Source organism: Mustela nivalis (genome assembly GCF_964662115.1).
Source record: "Mustela nivalis genome assembly, chromosome: 10".
NCBI classification, from domain to species: domain Eukaryota; kingdom Metazoa; phylum Chordata; class Mammalia; order Carnivora; family Mustelidae; genus Mustela; species Mustela nivalis.
Window position 1 is genome coordinate 40,732,777 of NC_139029.1, and position 24,458 is coordinate 40,757,234.

General features: G+C 57.9%; 1 protein-coding gene across 4 annotated transcripts; it reads left to right on the plus strand.

Moving 5' to 3' along the window:
* The first annotated feature begins 68 nt into the window (after nucleotides 1-68).
* On the plus strand, nucleotides 69-23,410 carry PODN (podocan). 4 transcript variants are annotated; one of them, XR_014299963.1, is made up of 13 exons: nucleotides 130-263; nucleotides 617-720; nucleotides 7,034-7,350; nucleotides 8,640-8,733; nucleotides 10,123-10,187; nucleotides 11,663-11,772; nucleotides 12,920-13,076; nucleotides 13,384-13,499; nucleotides 14,237-14,894; nucleotides 18,264-18,412; nucleotides 19,909-20,131; nucleotides 21,541-21,618; nucleotides 22,482-23,410. XR_014299963.1 is itself a non-coding variant. In XM_082688441.1 (12 exons), the coding sequence occupies exons 3-11, from the start codon at nucleotides 7,039-7,041 to the stop codon at nucleotides 20,102-20,104; spliced, it is 1,857 nt and encodes a 618-aa protein (XP_082544567.1). In that variant the 5' UTR covers nucleotides 132-263; nucleotides 617-720; nucleotides 7,034-7,038; the 3' UTR covers nucleotides 20,105-20,131; nucleotides 22,482-23,410. The 4 variants fall into 4 exon arrangements, 3 of the variants coding, with proteins under 3 accessions (XP_082544569.1, XP_082544567.1, XP_082544568.1); XM_082688441.1 differs by lacking the exon at nucleotides 21,541-21,618 and having other exon boundaries at nucleotides 132-263; XM_082688443.1 differs by lacking the exons at nucleotides 617-720; nucleotides 21,541-21,618 and having other exon boundaries at nucleotides 69-263.
* The last annotated feature ends 1,048 nt before the right edge of the window (nucleotides 23,411-24,458 follow it).

Genomic DNA, 24,458 nt, shown 5'->3' on the forward strand with positions numbered 1-24,458 from the left:
AGGCTCACCAGGCTCTGGCCCAGGGTCAACGTGGGCGTGGGGGGAGGGGGGAGGTTGTCAGGGAGGGCGGGGAACTTTTCCCGGAAGGGGCCCAGCCGGGTCTTGGCTGGCGGCCCCGTTAGCCACGGCCCGGGACCCCAGGGTGGGAGAGTGAACGGAAAGGTACTCGTTCCTGGAGCGGTTGCAAAATCCTCAGTTATGAGGAAGAAACTGGGCTTAGAGGCGCTTTGATGAAGGGGCCCTCTCCCCTGCCCTCCTTTCAGGTGCTGGGGCCTAAAGGGGGTGCAGTTACCCTGCGGAAGGCGGGAACTAGGAAGCCTTGCGGGTTAGACACCCCGCCTTCCCAGCCTCTTGGTGGGGGTGGGAGGGCGTGGTACGGTGGCCCCGCCGGGGCGGAGAGGGGGAGAGGGGTCGGTGCGGGGGCTCTGCCTCCCCGGGAAGGGGGGCCCGGCCAAGTCCACGCGGGTAGGGAGCAGGCCCTCTCCCCTCCTCGCGCCTGCGGGGACCCTACGCCTGTGTCCGGAGGAGGCCGGCGTCCAGCAGATGCACGCGGTGTAGGGGGGGGCGGGGGAGAGGCGGGGAGGAGAAAACCCACAACAAAACTTGCGTCGCCGAGCTCACGGCTCGACTTGAATGGAAGGAGCCCGCGCCCGCGGAGCGCAGAGACTCGGGACAGTGCGGACCGCCGGCCCGGCGCGGCGCGGCGCGGGGTCGCAGCAGGTACCGGACGAGGGCGGCCGGGTGGGCCAAGGGGTCGGGGCCGAGTAGGGGCGGCGGACTCAGAAGTCCCCGCCCGGTTCGGATAGCTTCCGCAGCTACCCTCGGCGGGGCCGCCGCGCTGGCCCCCTAGGTGGGAGCGGTGCACCGAGTGCGCGGCCGAGAGCTCCAACTCGGGCGTGTGACCCCTCCGCGATCGCGACCCGGGCGGGGGCCTTTTCTCCTCGCCGGCTAGAGACTGGTCCCGGCCCCCGGGCCCCCCCGCTGCGCACATCTGGAAAGAATCTGAGGGCGGATGGGAGTGGGGAGTGGAAGGACGCGGGCGGGTGACAGGGAATGTGGGGGCAGGTGGAACTGGGGAGGGGCGTGGACCCCCGGACTTAGACGCGCGTCTTTCTACGTCAGCTTACCGCAGCTACTTCACCCTTCAACCTGGTTACAGACGGAGAAACTGAGGCCTAGGGAGGGGCCGAGGTATGCTTCTGGGAAGCGTGTACAGGTGTGGCGGAGCCCCCGAGACCACCTTGGACGCGCTCGAGGCTCGGCTCCCCAGCCCCGCGGCGCGCACTCGCCCAGCCAGAGCTCACAGCTGGCACCTGGTGTCCGTCTGTCTGTCTACGCCGCTGCCTCCCCGCGGGGACAGCTGGACTGAGGGTGGGGTGGGGAGGACACGCGGAGCGAGAGAAGCGAGGTCGGCGCCCTCCCTCTAAATCGGTGTAAGTCCCAGGTTGTTGGTCCTTGAATCGCCAGACTTGGGGGCGGGGGGTTGGGATGGTTAGAATACCTGATGAGCCGTCAGGTGGAAGAGGAGGTGGCGGTGGCGGCGGCGGCAAGCTCCCGGCCGCCGCGGGGTCTCCGGGTGAGAGGTAGTTGCACCGGGAACTTAAGGAGAGGAGCAGGCGTGGCTCCGACCATCCCTGGTCCCCAAGGCACAGAGGGATGTGCTTCTGGCACTTGGAATGCATCACGGATCTGTTGAGCCCCCCCCCCCCCCCGCAACCTCAGTGGCTGCTCTTGGACCTCGGGCGGGCGTGGGGGTGGGGTGGGGAGCGAAGTTGTGGTCTAGCGGCTCTGAGAGGCACCACTGCTGTGAACCGCGAGAGCCTCTGGGTGGTCATGTCCCCTTTTAGGTCCCGTGGCCCAGTCTGCTCGAGCCTCACACTCAGGGGCAAGTTAAGAAATGTTAAGATTCATGTGGCTGTTTCCACGAAATCTTGTGGGAACATACTTTGCTCTATCTGAATCTCAGGGAATGGGTGACTAATGGTGGCACCTTTAGGCCTGTAGAGTCATACATAAGACCTCTGACCATGATCTGCTTGGTCCGCTTGATGGCTCCTTATCACCAGCACCTTAGCATAGTGGCTGACACCCCCGGAGGCTTGGACCTCCAGCCCTAACCTCATCCGCTGTCTCATCCTGTTTACCCTTCTTTAAAGGCATCTCCCTCTTCCCCCATCCTGTGGAGTACTTTTCCTCCCCCTTGTCTCCCTGGAGAGCTCAGACTTGGCCTTCAAGAGCAATTCAAGGCTCTGGGCAGGAGTCAGAAGACACAAATTCTAATTCTGGCCTTAACTTCAACATACTAATCTGTGAATTGAGGGGGCAAATCTTTTCCAACTCTGCCTTTCACAAATTCACTTCTTCATTCAGCAAGCATTTCCTGAGCACCTGTTTCATGCCTGGGAAGTCAGAAAGGCTTTGTGGAATCGTGCAGGGAGCCAGGGTACTGTGGGCGCACTGAAGAACTAAAGACAGTGAGAGGCAGCTATCTGGGGCCCAGCACAAAGTGGGTGATTAGTGAACTTTTACAGTATTTGAGTGGAGAAGGAAGGTGCTGCTTGGGGTGGAGGATCTGTGTCCTGATTTGGGTCTCCCTTCCCTTTCCTTATTCTAGCCTTTTTTTTTTTTTTTTTTAAGATTTTATTTATTTATTTATTTATTTGACAGAGAGAGAGATCACAAGTAGGCAGAGAGGCAGGCAGAGAGAGGGGGTAGGAAGCAGGCTCCCTGCTGAGCAGAGAGCCCAACTCGGGGCTCCATCCCAGGACCCTGAGCTCATGACCTGAGCCGAAGGCAGAGGCTTAACCCACTCAGCCACCCAGGTGCCCCCCTTATTCTAGTCTTGCCTTAATCCTCCACTTAAGCTCTTCTGGGCCCTGAGCTTTGGTTCCCCAGGGGTGGTAGGTGGGGTGAGAGGCAGTAGGTCCCAGGGACTTCCTCAGTAACAGCAACCCTGTGTGTGTGTCACACTTGCTGGAGGCTAACATCAGATGGGCATGTCATTTCATTTCATCCTCATGAGGATTGCCCAGGCTAGTAAACGGAGGCTCAGGCGATGAAGTGACTTATCCAGACTCACACAGCAGTCAGGAGTGGAACCCATGTCCTTCTGTTGCTTGAGTGCTCCCCCTGAGAAAGAGCTTACTGCAGGCCGAGCTGCTCTTCTCACTGGCCATTTGCTGTCCCAGTGTGTGTGTTCCTCACCAGGGGGCTCCTCACTCGGGATGTACAGAGATCAGGGCCTGGCCGCCTTCGCTCTTCTGCACACAGCCCCCAACGTGGCTGAGCACACAGAAGGGGCTTTGGGGGCTAATCTCGCTCAACATTCTTAGAACAACAGCAACAACAAATTGAGACTCAGATGGGCCATGACGTGGCCAAGACCACACAGAAATCCAGGTGGTAGAGCTAAGAATGCCAGCATCCCAAGGTCCAGAGGAGGAAGTGGGACCCTCCAAGCCTGGTGTGTTCTTCCTTCCTCTCCTGTGAATCCAGCTCCTCCTTCCCATCCTAGCACCTCTCTCTGCCCAGACCAGGCTTACTATCCCTCACCTGTACCATTGCACGGCCTCAAAGAGCTCCCCACTGGTCCATCCATAAACCTACCTATGCCACACTCCTGGGGCAGTGGCTCCTCATCTTTCCTAAGATCTTAAGATAAGGATCACTCTCCTCAACCTGGCTTCCAAGTCCCTTCTTGGCCTGGACTGCCCACCTGCATCACTCCCCATCCCAACACTCAGCAGACATTCCATGGAGCTTTGTGGAGGTCACAAATGGGCTCCCTTGCACCTGGCTCTTTGTACCTGCTGACCTTCTTACTTATGTCACTCTTCCCCTTTTGCTGGATATTCGTCCTTCAGGGCTAGATAAGGCATCACTTCTTCAGAGAAGCCTTCTTGACCCCAGACATGGTTAGCTCTGCTCTGGCCCCCTGTGGACTCTAGCTTCCCTCCATCACACCTCTGATGACACTGGGCTTGTAATACGTGTACACCGAGCGTCCATGCTAGGACCGTTCAATAGAAATAGAATGTGAGCCATAAATGCAAGGCACATATGTAATGTGAAGCCACATTAAAAAAATAATAAAATAGGTAAAATTAATTTTAGTAATTTATTTTATTTAACTCAATTATTCAAAATACATAATCAATATAAAAGTATTTTATGAGATATCACTAATATTAATAATGAGCTATTTTATATCCCTTTTTGTACTAGTCTTTGGAATCCATGTACACTACATTTTACACATAGAGCACCTCTCAGTTTAGACTAGCCACATTTTAAGTGCTCAGTAGCCACATGTGGCCACCACATTGGAACGGCAGGTATGAGCTTCTTAAGGGCAGGAACCAAACTGAGTGGTCTGTCTGGGCCCTTTGTTGCCAGCTTTGGTTGGCCCAGGGAAGGGCCCCAGGGTGAACTCTGCTTCACCACTTGACAGCTGAGTCACACTGACCAATCCAATTGGGCCTCATCTCCCTCATGTATGAAGTGATGGTGATAGCATTTTCAGTATGGCTCATAATGTTAATATAAATTACTTTGACAGAGACAGTGTATAGATCTTTATAGATACAAATTAAAGGGGAGGGTGGAAAAACTAGCTGGTCCAGTGAGTGCACAGAATATGTGGAAAGGATCCTCCTCCCTGGCCCCCTGCCCTGGTGGACTTGCGGTTTGGGCCTGTACCCATACTCCCCCTCCCAGAGCCCTGGTCTGGAGTCACACAGATAGGCAGGGAGATGGACTCTGGTCTAATGCTGATGGCTCTCAGGGGCTGCAGGCTGTTGAGCTGGTTGGGGATAGCAGGGGAAGGGTTATAATGTGCCTGGGGGTGATGGGCTGTAAATGGGTTGAGGATTAGTGGCCTGTTGGGTCAGGGATGGGGCAGTAGGGTGTGGTAGGGTGGGCACAGGGCCAGGCTGCAGCAAGTTATGTCCTGCTGCCACCTGATCCCTGGGGCCCAGGAGCTGTATGTGTGCGCTAGACTCCCTGGTTTCCTGCCAGGTCAGGGGCTGAGATCAGAGTCTGCTTAGGCCTCCTCGACCTACATGGATTCTAACTAGCCTAGATGCTGCCCATCTTCTCTGTCCTCACACCTTTCTCTCCGGGGCCTCAGAGAGCTCACTCAGTCTGGGGTGGAGGATAGCCCAGGAGTTATTGTACTGGGCTCTGCTGCCCCCTCCAGACTGAGGGCAGGGAAATTTTCCGCCTCACTTGTGTTCCCTGTGCCAGCACAGGGGTGAGGGCAGACGAGACCTCACCTTGGAGAGCTGGCCAGGCCAGCGAGTGACACAAAGCAGTGTCTGAAACATCGTAATGGCCACAGGGCAGCCGGAATTCATGGAAGGCTGGAATCTGCAAATCTGTGGGGGAGCTTGGCCTGGGGCTGGACTGCAAGCACAAGCAGGTTTTGGACAAGAGAAAGGGAAGAAGCAGGGAAGAGCTAATGTTTATTGAGCACTTACGTTGTACAGTATGTGCCTCTCTCTGTCTTGACTCTCACAGTCTCGCCATGAGGGCAGCTCTGGTAACCTCCATGGACAAGTGAAGAAGCTGAGGTTTAGTGGGTGACAAAACAGAGCCAGAGCTGACTACAGCCCCAGCGGTCTTGCTCCCATACCAGCCTTCCTAACCAGACATTGGCAGCGGTGGCAAGTGCCCCGTTTCCCTAGGCCCAGCATCTCAGGCCTTTCTAACTGCTGTGTGGGCTGTGGTCCCCAGTCTAGTGCCAGGGCAAGGACCTCAAACTGACACACACACCCCTATCCCCCTCCGCTGCCAGCCGGGCGCAGGGCTTAGTGAGCACCTGCGTTTGTAATTGCCATGGCAGAGTGACAGCCACACCTCAGCCTCTAGGAGGCACCAGGAGCTTCCCATATGTGACCATGCCAACCCCACACAGATGCTGTGGTTTGGGATGTATGGTCTGCAGGGTAAGATGGAGAAATTGGCTCCGGGGGGGGGTCATAGCTTCTAAGTGCTGGAGGGGAGCTCAAACTGGGGTCTGTGGGACTCTAGAGAGTCAGTGTACCCGAGCTGTGGCCTGTCACAACTTAGTATTCCCCAGAGATGTTTGCTAAGTGAGTTTCTGTAAAGAGAACTCCAGGGACCAGCCCAGAGCCCAGCTAGGCCCCTGCACTGCCTAGAAGATGGGACCCCTGCATCTTCCTCATGGCCTGAGGCCAGCCCCAGTCCCCCGCCTGTGCTGCCTTAGGGAACCATGCTGGGGAGTGGTCTCTCGCAGGTAGCAACAGTCCCCTGCACACAGCAGGCCAGCTGAGGGTGTAAACAATGGGAAGAAGGGACTGGGAAAGTCCTGGGAATGGTAGCAGCTCCATTCAACTGAGGCCAGCTCTGTGCCGGCTCTGAGCTGCACCTCTGCCCAGACCCTGAGAGTGGCTCACCACCCTCTATGGGAGAAAGACACCTTCACATATCATAGTCCAACCCAACTCATGCCCCTCCCTAGGGAACACAGTAAGGGAGAGTCCTTCAACAGCTCAGGGTCTTACCAGGAGCTACAACACTGATTTTGGTTCTTAAAGTTGCTGACTGCACAGAGGGGCAAGGCATTCCAGGCAGAAGGAACAGCATGTGCAAAGGCCTGGAGAGAGGATCTACTAGGTAGACTTGTATACCTGGGGTGGGGGTATTGGAAGAGAGACAGGCTCAAGTCCGGAACATCCTAGAATCCCAGGCCCACCATGGCCTTCCCTGTGGCTCTGGAGGATGGACAGATCCTCCTGCCCTGCCTGTGCCAGGGCAGCAAGTGCTCTGCAAAGTCCCAGCCAAGCCCTGCAAGTCACAGTTCGTCCTGGGCCTCAGCTTCCCTGTCTGTGAAGTGGGGGTACAGATTCCTTGGGGGCCAGGCCCGGTAAGGGTTGCTGACTTGCCTCCTGATGACGGGTAGGAAAGTGGGGAAGGGAGGGTGGCAGTCAGCAGATCAGATTGTGCCCAGGACCCCAGGAGGGCACCGTTATGACCTCTGTGGCCCCTTGCCCTGTGTCTGCTGTACCCGCAGGTACCATGGCCCAGAGCAGGACATTGCTGCTTCTCTTGCTGCTGCCACCGCAGCTGCAGCTGGGACTGGTGGGCACAGCGAGGTCTCCAGGGTTTGGCCGAAGTGGTACCCACAGCCTGAGCCCTGATGAGAATGAATTTGTGGAGGAGGGGCCAGTGCTGGTGCTGAGCCCGGAGGAGCCAGGGCGTGGCCCTGTTACCATCAACTGCCCCCGAGACTGTGCCTGCTCCCAGGAAGGTGTTGTGGACTGCGGTGGCATCGACCTGCGCGAGTTCCCGGGGGACCTGCCTGAGCACACCAACCACCTGTCCCTGCAGGTGATGCGGGCCTCACAATAGTGGCTACGGGGCTGCCCCCTACACTTGCAGCTCCTGTCCCTGACACCCTGCCCACAGTCCCCAGCTCATCCAGAACCGCCAGTACTTGTGGCCCCCCCCAACACAGTGTGCTAGGGCGCTCCCCACTCTGATGCCCCGTCACAGAGTACTGTGCTATTACACCTGCCTTATTCCACCTGAAGGAGTCAGGGCTGAGACCCCTCAGCAGAGTCAGACCCTGGGAAAAATGAACACAGAGCCATCTGGCAGCTGACCCTCTGAATGGACAGGATGCCCCAGATACCAGTGCAGGCCAGGAATATAAGAGAAAGGAAATCCCGATAGGGTGCTCTGGAGGCTCAGAGGATAGACTAGTCTCTGGCTGGGGTATAGGCTAGATTTTGAGAAGTGGGACACAGCACTCTGGGAGTGCTGGTGCAGCCACGACCAGTTCTGTGTGGCCCAGGAGCCCTGGGGGAGTGTGAGGGGCTGGTGTACTCATTCCAAGAGGTCAAGCCCAGTGAAGGGAAAGGGACCTGTCCTTTGTCACCCAACCTGAGGGGTCCAGGTTGATGGTGAGGGGGCCCAAGGCCAGGGTAGCCTATGAGGGAAAGGGACACAACACTCATTGTTGGTCCATCCACTCATTTATTCATAAAATGTCTCCTGGATACCTGCGCTCCACCTCTGGGGCTGGGTCAGGTGCTGCGCATGGAGGAAACACTCAGACAGTCTGTGGGGGAGGCAGAGATCTAAACAGGTCAAGATAACAGCTGGAGACAGAAGGCTAGTGCAGCAGGGCCGGGAGCGGCTCCTAATCCAGCCCCCAATCCAATTCAGGAAGGCTTCTGGAGGAGGTGGCACCCCACCCAGGTTTTGAAGCCTTCCAAAAGGAGAGAGGACCACAGGTTTTTCCCCCTTAAGAAAGGGAAACCAAAGTAGTTTCTGGCTTGGGGTGAGGAAGATGGACTGGGGATGCCTGTCACCAAGTAGGAACATGAAGGGAGCAGGTCTAGAGCAGAGATGCACTCCAAGTTTGCACTGTCTATCAATGCCCATGATGGGCTTCTAGAAGGTGGGACCTGCTCTCTGTTGTGGTTCCTGCCAGGCCTCCCATGCTTAGACCCAGCCCTGGCCAGCCATAGGTCTATCTGCATGGTGGAGAACCCCTAGGGAGGTGCCCAACAGAGGGACTGGCTCCTGGGACTGGGTGGGGGTGAGCCTCTACTGAGGCAAGAGCCCTGGACCTCTAGTGAGGCCCCCTCACCACCCCTGTCCCCTGCTCCCAGAACAACCAGCTGGAGAAAATCTACCCCCGGGAGCTCTCCAGGTTGCATCGGCTGGAAACTCTGAACCTCCAGAACAATCGCCTGACTTCCCGAGGTGAGGAATCCCCCAGAACCCCGGGCCCGGGACACCAGGTGGGGGACCGGGCACCCATGGGAAGAGCTCTGCCCTGAGGACCCAGGGATATGGGAAACAGCAGGGCCAGGCTGACAGGAGGACCCCATGGGCAACAAGGCTCCCTCTGGTTACCTGAGAGCCCCCCCCCCAGGTGTGCCTGAGTGCTCGGTGTCGGGTCAGGGGACAGGCTTCAGAGAAGCTTCAATTCCCAGGACCTTGTCAGAGACTCGTAGGTAGATTCACAGAAGGCCGTTAAAATCAAAGAGCCATAGAATCCTCCAATTGTAAAACGCTGTTTTTTCCCCCAATACAAACACAATTTATGATTATAACAAAAAATTTGGAAATGTAGAAAATGAAATGGAAAAGAAAAACCTTAAACTCATAATTCTGCGACGCGGAGCTCATCAGTATTGATATTTTGGTATATTTCTTTCCATTTTTTAAAAAACAGCTTTACTGAGGTCCAACTTACATACGGTAAGGTTTACCCAACATAAAATTACAATTTGATGAGTTTTGGGAGGTCTATACAGTTGAACAACCATCACCACATTCCAATCTAGTCTTTTTTCTTTGCATTTTTAAATTCCTAGTGAGCTTATAGGATAGCCACGATAACACTGTAACAGCTTTGTTCCCCATAGCAGTTAGCTCAGCAGCGTCCTTCCTCGGGCCGGACACTCTGGGTGGCCATCACTTTTCCCAGCGGCAGCAGGGTGTTCCCCGAGGGTGGAGGGTGCTGCACAGTTTATATAACTGTTCCCTCTCCTTAGATACTTGGGTGAGTCCCAGCATCTGAGGGGCTGGGAGACCGGAACTGAGTGTCAGAGGCCGGCCTACGGACTGGAGAAGGGCCAGGTTGGCTGGGCTCCCAGCGACAGTCGAGTCCTGACACCACATCTGCCTGCTGGGACAGGGGTGGGCCAGGTGGTGGGGAGGTGCAGGGGCCCCTGCCCTGCCCTCCGGCTGGGTATCAGGAGGGTCTGTGACCCCCTTGGGCCGCACCTGAGGGGAGCACTCCTTCCTGGTGAGGAAGGGCGGTGCTGGGTCCTCTGCCCTGTGGCCTGACCTGATGAACACCCATTCCTATTGGGGTAGCCCCAAGCAGGTGAAGGATGGGTCATTTCTGAGCCCTTTCTATCTGCTCCTCAGAGCCGGGGCCCCTGTGAGCAAGGGGAAAGAAAAGGGGGCTGGGTAGGCCTGCTGGGACTGGTCAGAAAAGGATCAGAACCCAACCTGCCTCAAGGGGGAGCCCTCCCCAGTCCTGGAAAGTGGGGTGGGCCTTGCGGGGGTTGTTGGTGGTGTGCTGTATGCCCTGTAGCATCTCCTTCATCCAGGGCTCTGACCGATGCCTGTCCTTTGAAGGGCTCCCGGAGGAGGCATTTGAGCATCTGACCAATCTCAACTACCTGTACTTGGCCAATAACAAGGTAAGGGGCCCCCTGGTGTCTGGGGCTGAGCTCAGGGAACTTTTACCAAGGCCTTTTCTAGGGTGGCAGCTGGGTCCCCATTGCTGCTCAGATGTTGGCCCTGGGATCAGAGTGGCCAGATAATGAAAACAGAGGCCCAGGCTTACAGAAGTGTAGGGGGTGGCAGCTCGTCCCCACTAGCGAGGGGCTACTTAGAACACTTCCTAGAGGAGGCGGCATTTGAGCAGGACCATGAAGGGTAACAGGACTTCAGCCAGGGGCCCTAAGGGGGAGGCACTGCTGAAGAGACAGCATGAGAAGAGGCAAAAAGGCACCCAACTTCAAAATAGTTGGTGTGTCCCAGGGCTCTGTCTTGGTTCCTTCCCTCTGAGCTCTCTTGAGGTGACCCATGACCTCCCTGGGCTTTAGTACCCATCTGCATCATGGCCGCGTCCAGTGGCCGTCGCAGCCCTTTCTACTCCTCCCACTCGAGACTCGAATCCAAGTCTGAGCCACAAATCCTGGGTGCTTTGCTCAGCCACACCCCGTCCCCCTGCAAGCCCTTGGCTCGCCTCTGGCTCTGGTCCACAGCCCCCATCTGGACAACCCTGTTTCCTCATTTGCTGCTCCTTCTCCTCAGAGAAGCCAGAGAGACCTTTAAAAATCACCCTTGTTTCTACCCCTCCATCCCCTGTCCCCAGCCCAAACACTCCCGAGGCTTCCCTTCCCACCCAAAATGAAAGGCACGCTTCTCCCCCATGGCCTCCTGGTTGGAGGGCCTATGTGTGGGCCTCGCAACTCCCATTCCCACTCACTCCCTCTACTCCAGCCCCCAAACCAGGCAGCCCCCAGCGGGGCCTATGCTCACGGCCCCTGCTGCCATGGGCTCTCCCCTCAGATGGCATTAGTGGTGCCTTCCTGCCTTAAGTGTCCGGACACTTGTTCCCTGAGCATCCAACCCAGTTGTTCCGTCTTTGGTCTGTTTTAACTTGTCAGCCCTATCCCATACTTTTGTTCCTTGCTCGTTGACTTCTCCACCAAGATGTAAGCTTTGAGGGGGTGGGGATGGGGACACTTCCCTGTTTTGTTCCCCAGGACATGTCCAGCACCGGGAACCAGGATTGCAGTGTTGTAGACTCAGGGCCTACGATTGAATGAATGAAGGCTAGACACTGGGCTGGGGGCGGGGGTGTCTGGGGAAGTGTGGGTCCTCACAGTGACTGCACGGAGGGTCTGTGCTGGGGAACTCTGAGTGGGGAGACCAGGAGGACAGCAGGACAGGGCAGGGGCCAGGCCTAGAGGGCTTTGAATGTTCAGGGTTGGGGGAAGCCATGCAAGTTCTGTTTTTATGTTATCAGGGGAGTGGGATAGATTTCCAGTTGAGAAAGATGGCTCTGGTTGCAAGTAGGTGACAAATTGGAGGGGCCCACGTGGCAGCAGGACCGAGTCTGCCTCTGCCCTCCATTGGTCTTTCTGCCCCAACTCTTCCTTTCCAGCTGACCTTGGCACCCCGATTCCTGCCAAACACCCTGATCAGTGTGGACTTTGCTGCCAACTATCTCACCAAGATCTACGGGCTCACCTTCGGTCAGAAGCCAAACTTGAGGTGAGAAGTCAGACAGGGGCCCTGGGCTCTGGCTGGGGAAGAGGGAGGAGCTGAGACAGGACACTCCCAGCCCTGAGCAAGGCATAGAAAGCCCAGACAGGCCCTGGAAGAGGGGAAGGCCAGGCACGGCAAGCAGGATGCCCCTGGCTCAGGGCTGTGGGCATGGGTATTGCCTGGGGGCTGCAGGATCTGAAGCCCGAGAGGAATCCTTCCAGGAAACAAGATCAGAGAGTGATGTCTATGGACTTGTGGGGAGCTGGGCAAGGGTTTTCCCTCCTTCCCCAGCCTGTGGGGGAAGGAAGCATTTTCCAAGAAGCAGAGCGGGCCCTCACTGAGAGCTGCTTTGGGAGGAGTGAGGCCTCCTAGCAGAGGTGTGTGAGCAGGGCAGAGTGGTGCTGGAGGGTACTGTCAACCGCCAGTGCTGCTTCCGTCCCTGGATCTGTCACCTCACTCAATTGTCTCTGTGCCCCAGAGGAGCCAGGGTCACTGTACGTGGTCCCATCCCACCGATGAGGCTGAGGCCCAAGAGAGGTCACACAGCAAGAATGAGTTATATCTTCTATATTTACTATGTTTAAATACCTGCTATTTCTCTGATTTCTGGTCTTTGCTCCTCATATGTTAGCGCATGATGGCAGGGTCCTGTTGGTTGCGTCCACTGCTCACATCTTCGGAGTCTAGAACAGTCTTGGCCCCTAGGGACACTCACTATATATTTGCTGAATGAGGGAGAGGTTACTTCCTCTGTGCCAGGCCCTGTACTGGACACTTGAGACAAAGAGGTGGCAGGGATGGTCCCAGTCTGCGGGAAGTCCCACAGAACTCAGAGTCAGCCACGTGGAGATGCCAGGCAGGGATCCGGGGCTGCCACAGTCAGGGAGTGACTGAGAACTGTTGCAGGGAGCACAGATGAGGGGGAGCACAGATGGTCAGCTGCCACTGACGTGTGCGACAACCTCCACTGGTCCCTTGGTCTCCTTGCTGTGTATGGGGCACTGGATTAGGTAGGGTCTGAGGTTTTTCAAATGGAAAGAATGTACCCTTTCTAGGCCCTGGCTCAACCTGAGCAAGGTCTGAAGGCTCACCGGGTAAGCTGGTAGGCAGGGGGGGCCCGGGCGAGGGTGAGGACCTTTGCCTCGTCCCTCAGGTCCGTGTACCTGCACAACAACAAGCTGGCGGATGCCGGGCTGCCAGACAACATGTTCAACGGCTCCAGCAACGTGGAGATCCTCATTCTGTCCAGCAACTTCCTGCGCCACGTGCCCAAGCACCTGCCACCCGCCCTCTATAAGCTACACCTCAAGGTGGGAGGGAGAGTGTGGGGAGGGCAGCAAAGTGCAGGGCCCTGCAGTGGGGGAAGAGCCCCGGCCCACTTAGGCCCAGGGTGTGGGGCCTTGGGCACAAGCCAGAGGGCACAGCGTTCGCTGTGGAGAACGAGGCAGACGCCCAGGTCCATGGCTGTCGATCCCACAGGCACAGTGCTCCACGCCCGGGCCTCTTCCCCTGGCTCCCCAGGCCCCTCTCCATGTCTCATTCCCAGGCCCTGCCCTCGCCCCTTGGTTGTCCCTCATGCTCCCCTCATGCTCCCCTCCCAACCATCCCACCCCTCAGAACAACAAGCTGGAGAAGATCCCACCAGGGGCCTTCAGTGAGCTGAGCAACCTGCGTGAGCTCTACCTACAGAACAACTACCTGACCGACGAGGGCCTGGACAACGAGACCTTCTGGTAAGCCCGCCTGGGCCCTTCCTGGGAGCGCATCACCTGGGAAGCTGCTCCCCCATTGGCAGCCATCCCTGTCCCACATGCCCTTCACCCTCCTGTTCCTGGCCAGCTTCCTGGAGAAGGAACTTTGGGGCTCCTACCTCGGCTGACATGTCTGTCTTTCTTTCTTTTTTAAGATTATTTATTTGACAGAAAGAGAGAGAGAGACAGTGAGGGAGGGAACACAAGCAGGGGGAGTGGGAGAAGCAGGGTTCCCGCTGAGAAGAGCCCCCGGACCATCAATCCCAGGACCCTGGGATCATGACCTGACCCAAAGGCCGATGCGTAACCGGCTGAGCCACCCAGGCACCCCTCTACTGACATGTCTGTCCCCGAGAACGAGTGATATGTAGAGAGAAGACCCGCCAGAATGCCAGTGAGACACCTACAGGGACTGGCTTCTTGGTACAACGTTGAGACTGGAGCATACTTGTTGAAGGCAATGAGGTGCCACTTTTTAGGCCCAGGGTAGCCACAAAAGGCCTTAAACGATTGGTCTTCAGAGGCTCTCCTTTGTGTTAGAAACCATGCTAGATTCTTCCCACACCCAGAAAGCATCGAATCACCCCCAAGGAGAGGCTGGAGGGGACTAAGCTCCCCCGGTGGGTCAGCTGGGGGCAGAGAGGTTCCCGGGCGTCTCCCTCGGGAGGAGTGGCGGCAACAAGCACCCCACGCCCCACCGTCCTCGTTCTCCGCCGCAGGAAGCTCTCCAGCCTGGAGTACTTGGATCTGTCCAGCAACAACTTATCACGGGTGCCCGCCGGTCTGCCGCGCAGCCTGGTGCTCCTGCACCTGGAGAAGAATGCCATCCGGAGCGTGGACGCCGACGTGCTGACGCCCATCCGCAGCCTGGAGTACCTGCTGCTGCACAGCAACCAGCTGCACGCGCACGGCATCCACCCGCGTGCCTTCCAGGGCCTCAAGCGGCTGCACACGGTGCACCTGTACAACAACGCGCTGGAGCGCGTGCCTGGCGGCCTGCCCCGGCGCGTGCGCACACTCATGATCCTGCACAACCAGATCACTGGCATCGGCCGCGACGACTTCGCCACCACCTACTTCCTGGAGGAGCTCAACCTCAGCTATAACCGCATCACCAGCCCGCAGGTGCACCGCGATGCCTTCCGCAAGCTGCGCCTGCTGAGATCGCTGGACCTTTCGGGTAACCGGCTGCACACCTTACCCCCGGGGCTGCCCCGCAATGTGCACGTGCTGAAGGTCAAGCGCAATGAGCTGGCCGCCCTGGCGCGCGGGGCGCTGGCCGGCATGGCCCAGCTGCGTGAGCTCTACCTCACTGGCAACCGGCTGCGCAGCCGGGCCCTGGGCCCCCGGGCCTGGGCCGACCTGTCCCATCTGCAGGTAAGGGGGTGGGGAAAGAGGCTGGGTCGTGCCCGTGTGGGGTGCTACTGCTCTGGCTGCCCTGAGCCCACCCATCTTGTAGGCTCAGTTGAGGGGTGGGCAGGAGGACCTGGCTTGGGGGTGGGGGCTGGGGAGCAGCTAGACCAAGGAAACAGTAGCGTGCGCAGGCGCCGGGGCAGGTATGGCTAGCACACTGCGTGCAGCAGTGAATGGCTGGTATGGCCAGGCTGAGCTCAGCCCCTGCAGGGCAGGCTTTAAGAGGACTGTGGGGGATCTGGGGAGGTCATGGCTGCAGGGAGGGTCCCACAGTCCAGGAGGACCGGGGCGCAGGGCCAGTTTGGGGACACTGGAGAGACAAGCTCACCCACCTGAAGGCTCAGGAGCAGGTGACTAGGAAAGGCTGGGCTTGGGGAGGGGAGGGCGGGAAAGCCTGGGAGGCAGGCTGACCTCACAGGGCGAGGAGGGCTGGAGGAGGTGACCTGAGTGTTGTTGGGGGGCTGCTGAGTGAGTGTGGCTGCTGTGGCCACAGTCTGAGTCAGTCGGGGTATCTGGCTATAAGCGGAAGGTCCCACTTAGTGAGGGCCGAGAGGGAACTGGAGTAGAGAAATCTGGGAGTCAGGGCCTAGATGCTGCAAGATTAGGAAGTGCCCCCATTATGCTGCCCTATGGGGGGAAGGGGGCCCCTTCCCCAGATGTTCCCCCTCACCCCCCCACCTTGCTCCACACTCTCTCTCAGGCCTGTGCTCAAATGCACCTACTTGGGAGATCTTCCTTCACCAGCTGTCACCCTCCTCTGCTTTGTTTTCCTGCATAGTCCTCATCCCTTCTGGGCATCAAGTCATCTGTCTGTTCGCTTGTTGCCTGTTTTTCTGCTAGAACAAGGGGCAGGCATTTTATTCTGCTGGGTTCACTGCCGGCCCCAGGGATCTGTGTGTGGTAGGCTCACAGTCCCTGTACTTTGGGAGAGCTGTCAGGAAGAGGATATCCGAGGGGAGGGGAGGAGAGAGCCCTCCGATTGGGCAGTGGGCAGGCAGGGCTTAGCCCTGAGGGTGGATCAGGGTGGGAGCTGGGTTAGACAGCTGGCCCCGCAGGAGCAGCTAGCTGGGGTCTCTCCTCACCCAGATGGCCCTGCTGAGGGCCAGACACCGGGATCCAGCTGCCTGGCCCAGGCCCCCTTGGTTTGTCCTCAGGAGCCTGGATCCCATTGTCCTCTCCTCCACACCTGCTCCTCCTGCTACATTTTCTAATTCACTGAAGGGGCTGCCCACGGGAGACTTGGACGCTGCCCCTGATACCCCCTTTACACACCACCTGCCCCCCAACACCCATTGTTACTGAACTCTCCCAATTCTACTGTCACAAGTCTCAACTCACTTTTCTCCATCCCTGCTGCCCATACTTCAAGCCAAGGCATCCCCATTTCTCAGCTGGACCCCAGCTCTATAGGAGCTCTCCACTCCCATACCCGATATGCAGTTGGTGGGTTCTTGCAAAATTCATGCTCACCTTCCGCTCCTGCTCAGAACTCTTCTATGGCTCCTGATGGCTCTTAGAATTCAGAACAGAATCCTTGCCACAGTTGTCAGAGCTGGCCTGCCTCTGCTCTGGGCTAGGCTCCTTAGTCTCCGAGGCACAGCAGGCATCGCTCACCCTGGCCCCACTGCAGAAGCACAGCACCCTGAAAACACCTGCTCACTCATTCATTCCATAACCTGTCCCAGGCCTCCACCACGTGCAGACATAGCTGCCCTAGAAACTCCTGGCAGGGAGTAAGACAGATGGAGGGTCTCTATCCTCCTGGAGCTTGTAATACACCTAGGACTTAGTCCAGGTGTCATCTCCTTCAGGAAGCCCTCAGTGTTGGGCAGATGTGGCCTGGGTGATTTCAGTCAGGGATGAAGTATCTGGTGTGTGTGGGGGGGGGTTCTTTCTCACACTGTTGGATGTTTCTACAAGCAGCTGTCCCCCTCCCCCACTTCAGAGCCCCCACTTGTACTGGCTGCTGTACTCCCCTGATGCAAGCCTGGGTCAGGCCACTTCCCTGGGTTCCCTCCACACTGCCCAGTTCTACCAGCTGTCATCAGATTTTGTGTCCATCTCCCCCATCACCCTGACTTCCAATGAGGTCAACATCTCAGTGGATTCCATATCGCTGGCCCCCGTGGGCACCGAGGATGTTTGGGATGAATGAGGAAGTGTAAGAGCTGTGTGGAGGGAACACAGTGGGGAGCAGGGAGCCCTGCTGGGTAAGGAGGGTGACAGGGAGGCTCCCCAAAGTGTGTAAAGCTTGTTTTCCTCTTGATTCTTGAATCCTTTTTTTTTTTTAATATTTTATTTATTTGACATAGAGAGAGAAATCACAAGTAGGCAGAAAGGCAGGCAGAGAGAGGGGAGAAAGCAAGTTCTCCGCAGAGCAGAAGAGCCCGACGTGGGGCTTGATCCCAGGACCCTGGGATCATGACCCGAGCTGAAGGCAGAGGCTTTAACCCACTGAGCCACCTAGGTGCCCCTGATTCTTGAATCTTGAGTCATAGTTCCCAGTTTCCTGACCCTGAGCCCCAGCCTGTTGGGGTGAGGAAGGGAGATTAGAGATGAGGGAATGCACCTGTGTTGCACAGGTGTGTGTCAGAGCGACTGTGTGCTGATGGCCTGAGGGAAAGTCAGGGAACTGGGCCTACACATGCCTGGGTCTCTTGTGTCTCTTGCCTGTGGTGTTTGCTCGTCCCTGGGGAAACCACCCCATTTCCCTGGCCTTCTGCTGCTTGCTCTCTAGGCATGTGGTGACTCTGAGACTGGCCAGCCTAGGACTGCCTGCCATGCTAGGGTCACTGTGGGCCTCAAATCCTTGCTCCCAGCACCTGCCCATGTGGCCTCTGAAGTCCCATGAATGAGCAGCCCCACCCATATGAACCCCCACCCCCACCGTCCTCAGACCTGAGAATGGATCAGGGTGGGAGCTGGGGGTAGACAGCCGGCCCCGCAGGAGCAGTAGACCAGTGTGGAGATATTCAAAGCCTGGAGGATCCCTGGTCTCTGTCCTTCTGGGGTCTTCAGTCTGATGGGGTGACAGGCAGGCTAAGGAGGAGGGACTGTGCCACCCAGGTATCTTGGCTGTCAATGTCTGTGGAAAGGCAGCAGGAGCTGGGGAGGACATAGTTAGATCAAGGGTTTGGGTTTCAGCCTTACACAGGCTGTCAGGCCTCGGACAGATCTCTTAAAACCTCTCTGAGCCTCTGTTTCCCCACCTGGAAAATGGGGCTAATTCTAGATCCCACCTCACACGCTTATCATCAGGTTTAGTTAGACCAGGGGGTGGGTGGGATCCTTGCAAGATGTTAAGTGCTATGCCTCCCCTGGTCACCCATCCAGCTGCTGGATATCGCTGGGAATCAACTCACAGAGATCCCGGAGGGGCTCCCTGAGTCACTCGAGTACCTGTACCTGCAGAACAACAAGATCAGTTCTGTGCCTGCCAGTGCCTTCGACTCCACACCGAACCTCAAAGGGGTCTTTCTCAGGTAGGAGGGCTCCTGGGGTCAGCCTGGCTCTGGCAGGAGAGCTGAGGCTTCTGGAACAACTCCAAGGTAGAGGTCGGTGTTCAAAGCAGGCTCCACGGCTGACTGGCTGTGTGACCCTGGGTACATCCCAGAACCCCTGTCAGCCTCTGTTTCCTCAGCTCTCAAGGGTGGGGACGGTCCTGACTAGGCCTGGTGGGGTTTATAAGTTTGTAAATGGGCTTCAGAAACCTGGACAAGCCGTGTGTGGGGGCATTATTGATGTTACTGTGGCAGGAAGGGGTACCCGAGAGCATGGTGACTGCTGTGCCCATAGCTGGCCGGGGGTTGAATCTGGGCCCCAGACCCAGGCCAGCAGATGGAAGATGTTCAGATCCTCGTGAGCTGTGGGGGTTTAGAATTATTATTTTTTAAGACAGAGAGAGGGAAAGGGGAGGACAGAGGGAGAGGGAGAGAGAATCTTAAGCATGCTCCATGCCCAGCGTGGAGCCCAAGGTAGGGCTCGATCTCATGACCCTGAGATCCTGACTGGAGCCGAAAGCAAGAGTTGGACACTTAACCGACTGAGCCACCCAAGTGCCCCTTGAATGACTCTAATGGGGGAGCCAATTCCTCGGGACAGCAGTCAGGGTGGTTCTTCCCAACATCCTACCTAACTACTCCCTGGACTCAGAGAGAAAGGGCAGATTCGAGAAGGCAGAATGTGTACCTCCAGGGAGTTGGTGGCCCAGCAGGCCCCAGGCTGGGTGGGGGTACAGTGTGACCCATGCGTTGGGTCCTGTGGGAACTAAGGCACAAAGCGTTGAGGCGGCCTGATATCAGAGCCCAGCCTCTACCTCCCCTCAGCCTGAGTGCGGCCCTGGCTCAGTTTGACCCTGGCCATGCCTGTGTGCTGCTCCACACCAGGCTCCAAGGTAAGCCTAGGCTGGCAAGCCTGGAGCCCCAGGCCTTGGGGTTAATCCCAGAGGGAGGTGATCCCAGGCAGAGAGGAGTCTGTCACTCCCCAGTCTTGGAGCATTTGCAGATGGGAGCCTGCCCTCGCTGTAGGAGATGAGTGGCCCAGGGTCCACCCTTCCTTCCCCTGTAAGCTGTAGGCACACTGAACAGCTGGGACTTGCACGACGAACCTTGCTTCTCAGCACTGTCCCCCCTCCCCGCACCCTTTTTTTTTTTTTTAAAGATTTTATTTATTCATTTGATAGAGAGAGAGATCACACATAGGCAGGCAGGCAGGCAGAGAGAGAGGAAGAGGCAGGCCCTCCGCGGAGCAGAGAACCCGATGCGGGGCTCGATCCCAGGACCCTGGGATCATGACCTGAGCCGAAGGCAGAGGCTTTAACCCACTGAGCCACCCAGGCGCCCCTCCCCGCACCCTTTTTGTGCTGACTGCACCGTCTTCCTGGAGAACTGTCCCCTCCTCTTTCCCTGTTATGGTGGGTGGGGGTGGGGACTCTGAGGGCCAGGCCTCCCGCGCTGACCACACATGGCTGCCCGCACAGGTTTAACAAACTGGCTGTGGGCTCCGTAGTGGAAAGTGCCTTCCGGAGGCTGAAGCACCTGCAGGTCTTGGACATAGAAGGCAACTTTGAGTTTGGCGACGTTTCCAAAGACCGGGGCCAGCTGAAGGAGGAAGAGGATGAGGAAGACGAGGAGGATGAGGATGAGGAGGATGAGGAGGATGAGGAGAGGCGATAGTGACAGGGTGAACCGGATGTGACACAGGTAGGTGGTCTGTGTGGGGGTGCACTGACCTCTCCCCATCAGTGTCCTGTCCCTGACCCCAGTGTGGGCCCTGGGTGAGGGGCTAGCCAGCCTGTGGGAGGCTGGCACAGGCAGGGGCCTCTCCAGAGCGAAGAGCGACCCGATGGGACATGCTCATGGTCTGGGATGGTGGAAGCAGGGAATGGATGTGGGGGTGCCGGAGGAGAATACCGCTGTGACCCAAGCCACAGGTGATGGGGGGCAGTGAGGATGCACTCAAGCAGATGGCCTGAAGGGGCTGGGGTGTGGGGGGGAATGCACAGACTCCAGAGGCCAGAGTCAGCCTGCCCGGCATGAGGTGAGACAGAAGACAAGCCCCCGGACCTCACTCAGAATCCCGGGTGGATGATAGTGGGGGGGGGCAGATTTGTTGAGGTGGTAGAAACATTGAGTTAGAAGGCCTAGGGGGTCCTAAGGCGGCAGCCCAGGTGTAGGCTGGATATGTGGGTCCAACCATCATCCGCCTGGAAATAGTACGAGGCCACAGGAGGCTGGGGGAGCTCACCTGAGGAGAGTGCAAGGCCATGGCCCGCTGCAAGGATGCCTGCAGAAGGGGCTGGAGGGAAGCAGCAAGGGAAGGAGATAGGGAAACCCTAGCTGCCATGGAGGGGGCTTATGTGCATGTGCAACACAGGCACCCTGTGTGTGCATACGGTGCACCAACACCCATGTACCCATGTTCACATGTGTGTCTAAACACACATACGATCACCCAGAGCACACACTTGTGGAATGTGTGGTGCGCACACACAGGCACGTGTGGGCCGTTCGCAGGTGCTGCTGGGCAGGCACAAGCATGCACAGACGAGGACGCGTGCGTCCCCACGCACAAGGCCCTTAGAGAGAGAGCAGCCACATCAGTGCTGCTGAGGGGCAGCGGGAGCGAGCCCCATCAAGGACCCACCAGATTTGTCCACTAGGGGCTCAGACAGGACCTTGTGAGGGAGGGGCCTCAAGGGCAGTGGGGGTGGAGGAAGTTGCTGTGGAGGGGAAAACCCACAGAAGGTCCGCACCTCTGTCAAGAAATTTGGCTGTGAAGAGATGAGAGGGTGGCCGAGGGAAGGGGGTGCGAAGTTCAGGGTGGGGCGCTCCATTTCCCTTTGCCCTTTGCAGAAACAGAGCCTGTTGAAGTGCTGATGGGGGAGGGGCTGGCCTGGATGAGGGGGTAAAAAATGTGAGAGAGGAGGGCAGGGCGAAGCTAGCCCCACGGAGACAGCCTCCAGTGGCTTTGGCAGGAGGGTCAGTGCTTCCTCGGGGACAGGAAGGACGGAGGACCAAGTGGCTGCAGTCACACACAGGTTAGTGGCTTGGTGGCTGGACATGAAGTCACATCAGCCCGATGCCTTCCGCCTTCTGTTTTCTCTGTGCAGCAGGAGGTGCTCAGCTGACCGGGGTGGGTGTGGAGAAGATGGACCATAGGATCCATCCGTGGCGGGGTTTTTGGCCAGGTGTGTGGGACAGAAGGGTAAGGAACAAGGATGTTGAGGGTGTTGGCAAGAGAACGACTGCAGTCATGGACCCCGGGGGTCAGTCTGGGAAGGGAAGGAGGTGTAGACAGGAGGGTGGGTGGGCAGGGCCTCTGGAGAGGGACTTTGGAGAGTGGGCATGGTGCAGTGAGTAGCCAGGAGGGGAGCTGTGGTCAGAATGAGCTGAGCTGGGGACGGGGTCACAGGGTCAGGCTGTAGCTCTGGGAAGGGGCCTCCGGGGCCACTGTTAGGGCACTGACTTAAAGGAGGGGCTTGGGTCAGAGAGGAGACTGCAGGGTGGTGGTGAGGACCCCATGGGTGGATGACAGAGGGAGGTGGGGCTGACAGAAGGGTGTGCATGGGGTTGTTATCCTAGCTCAGAGAACAGACCCAGACGCCATGCTTGGGAATCCCCTTTCTCTGCTGTGGGGCCCACCAGGAGAAGGTGGAGACCTCCTCTGCAGGCATTGTCCTCAAGCAGAGCCCAGGTCAGGGATAGGGGTGAACCCTGAGGGGGCTGTGGAGCCCTAGGGTGGGAGAGAATCTGCCCCATCTGGAGGCCCTTGGCCTCAGGCAGGTCTATTGAGTGGGGGTGCAGGAGTGTGGGCATAGGGGTGCCTGGAAGGGGCCCTGAGGAGTGGCCAGAGGGGCCCCAAGGTCCTCTAGTTCATACAAGGCCTGGCCACATCAGCAAGAACACTGCCCAGTGGGTAGCCTGCTGGCTCTGGGCCCCCAGGGGCAACTCCCCCCTCCTGCCTGCGGAGTCCCCTCAGGGAGGCCCCCTAGCTCGAGCCACCTCCCTAAAGCCGACAGTTCTGCCCCTGATTCTTCCACCTGTTCTGCAGGATAATGGACCCCCGGACCCCTTTCTGCAGCACCTACCTGTGCCCTGTGAGCCCTGGTGTGCCATGTTCACAGACGTTCCCAGTGCCACCCCCACCAGCCCTGCCGCCCACCGCCACCACCACGCAGGCTGAGCACACAGTCTCCAACCCCACCTGCTCCTGCAGCGCCCTCAGCCACCCATGTGCAGGTACCATGATGCGTCTACACACTGCCAGCTTCATGGAGCCCACTGAACAGTTCCATGCCCTGCCCAGCCCCTCCAGTGCCATCATGTCCCTGGACTCACACAGACTTAGGGAAGGGTCTGACCCTGCCCTGGCACCCACGGATGTCTGCTCCCTTCACCATGGACCCACATGTACACCCAGCCACTGCCCCCTGCCCACAAGTCACATGTGAACAGTCCTCTGTGGCTTTGCCACCAACATATCTTGCCCCAGCCAGAACCAGCCAGAACAGCTTGCCGTTTGTCCATCCAGAGGCAGAGTTTTCTTGGTGCTCTCTGTGGCCAGGGGCCTCCCACTCTCTGGAACTCACAGAAGCTGACTTTTGTTCCTCTTCCTGCCTTTGGGACTGCTGCCCGGGCCTGCTTGCCCTGGTCCCCAACTGCTGGGGCGGTCACTCCCTGCCATGCCCTGGCCGGCCACAGGTGCGTCTTTGGTGGAGATCCCACTGAGGCCAGAGGCAGTCTCCTGGGGCAGCTGGGGCCCTGGGCAAGAGTGAGGTGGAGGGGCAGGGCCAAGCAAGGAGGAAGGGCCCAGCTGCCCTTATGACATACCGTTTTTTTATTCTTTGGGCCTGTGGGGAGTTCTGGGTGCCTTTGGACTTGGAATTCTTTTTAAGAAAAAAAAAAAAGATAAAAAAACCCTCAAAGCTGACTTTTCTTGTTACAGAAAAACTAATATAAAAGCATTACCCCTTTCTGGCAGCCCATGGCCGTGTCTGTGTATGCTTCCTGCCAGGCACTGGACTGGTGCCGGCTGGGGGTGGGCAGGACACAGGAACCTCAGGGCCTGTCCAGACAGGCACAGGTTGGTGCAGAGTTCAGTTGTTGGGCCCACAAGTCATCACACAGGCAGAGGTCCAGGGGTGTGGGGTTTAGTCACAGGGAAGGAGGCCTGAGGCCTGTGTGGCCCATCTTCTTGGTGGGGGTCGGTGGGTCTGGCCAAGATCACCACACAGGGCTTGTGGGCTCACTCTGCACTTCCAGGGGCTGAGCATCTGAGCAAAAGACCTCCTGGCTTTGGACCCCTCAGGCTCTCCCGGAGGACCACCTGCGTGCTGACGGGGGTGTCCCCAGAATGGCTGAGGTGGGAAGGAGCCTGGAGGCAGGCCCAGGAGATAGAGCAGAGTCTCCTTGGGGGCCCAGGTCTTTGCAAGCCTGACTGGGGAAGCAGTAATGAACATGCCTGGTGCTCCCACCGCCCCCAGTGGGGCCAGAGCTGGAACCCGGAGGGGGAGCACCTTGCTCAGAACAAAGAAGGAACTCTGACGAGCAGAGCCGCCCCACAGTGGAGGGGTGCCCAGGAAGTAGTGCCCTCCTGCTCCTGGACACAGGTAAGCATGCTCCTGTTGAACCCAAGGAAGAGCAGATTCCTGCCTTGGGGTGGGCCAGGCTCCATTGCTCAAAGGGCCTTAGAGAGGTGACACGGGGAAGGAGTCTTTAAGCCAGTCCACATGATTGTGGGACTGACTGATAGCTTGACCTCTGACCTCTCTTCAGTGTTTAGGCCTTAATGGGGGGAAAGATGTTCCCATGGTTGACCCTTTAGCTCCTGGCCCTGCAGTGGAACAGGGATCCTAGGATCAGGGCCCTTCATGGACTCCTCAGACTACAGGCCTGGGAGGAGGATAGGAAGTAGTTTAGGACCAGGAGGTGGGAGGGCAAGTGCCCTGCTGAGTCTCTGAGGGACTTTGGGATGCCCATCCCCACCCCCCATTTCAGGGTCTCCTGGGGGTTCCTCTGTGCAAGACCC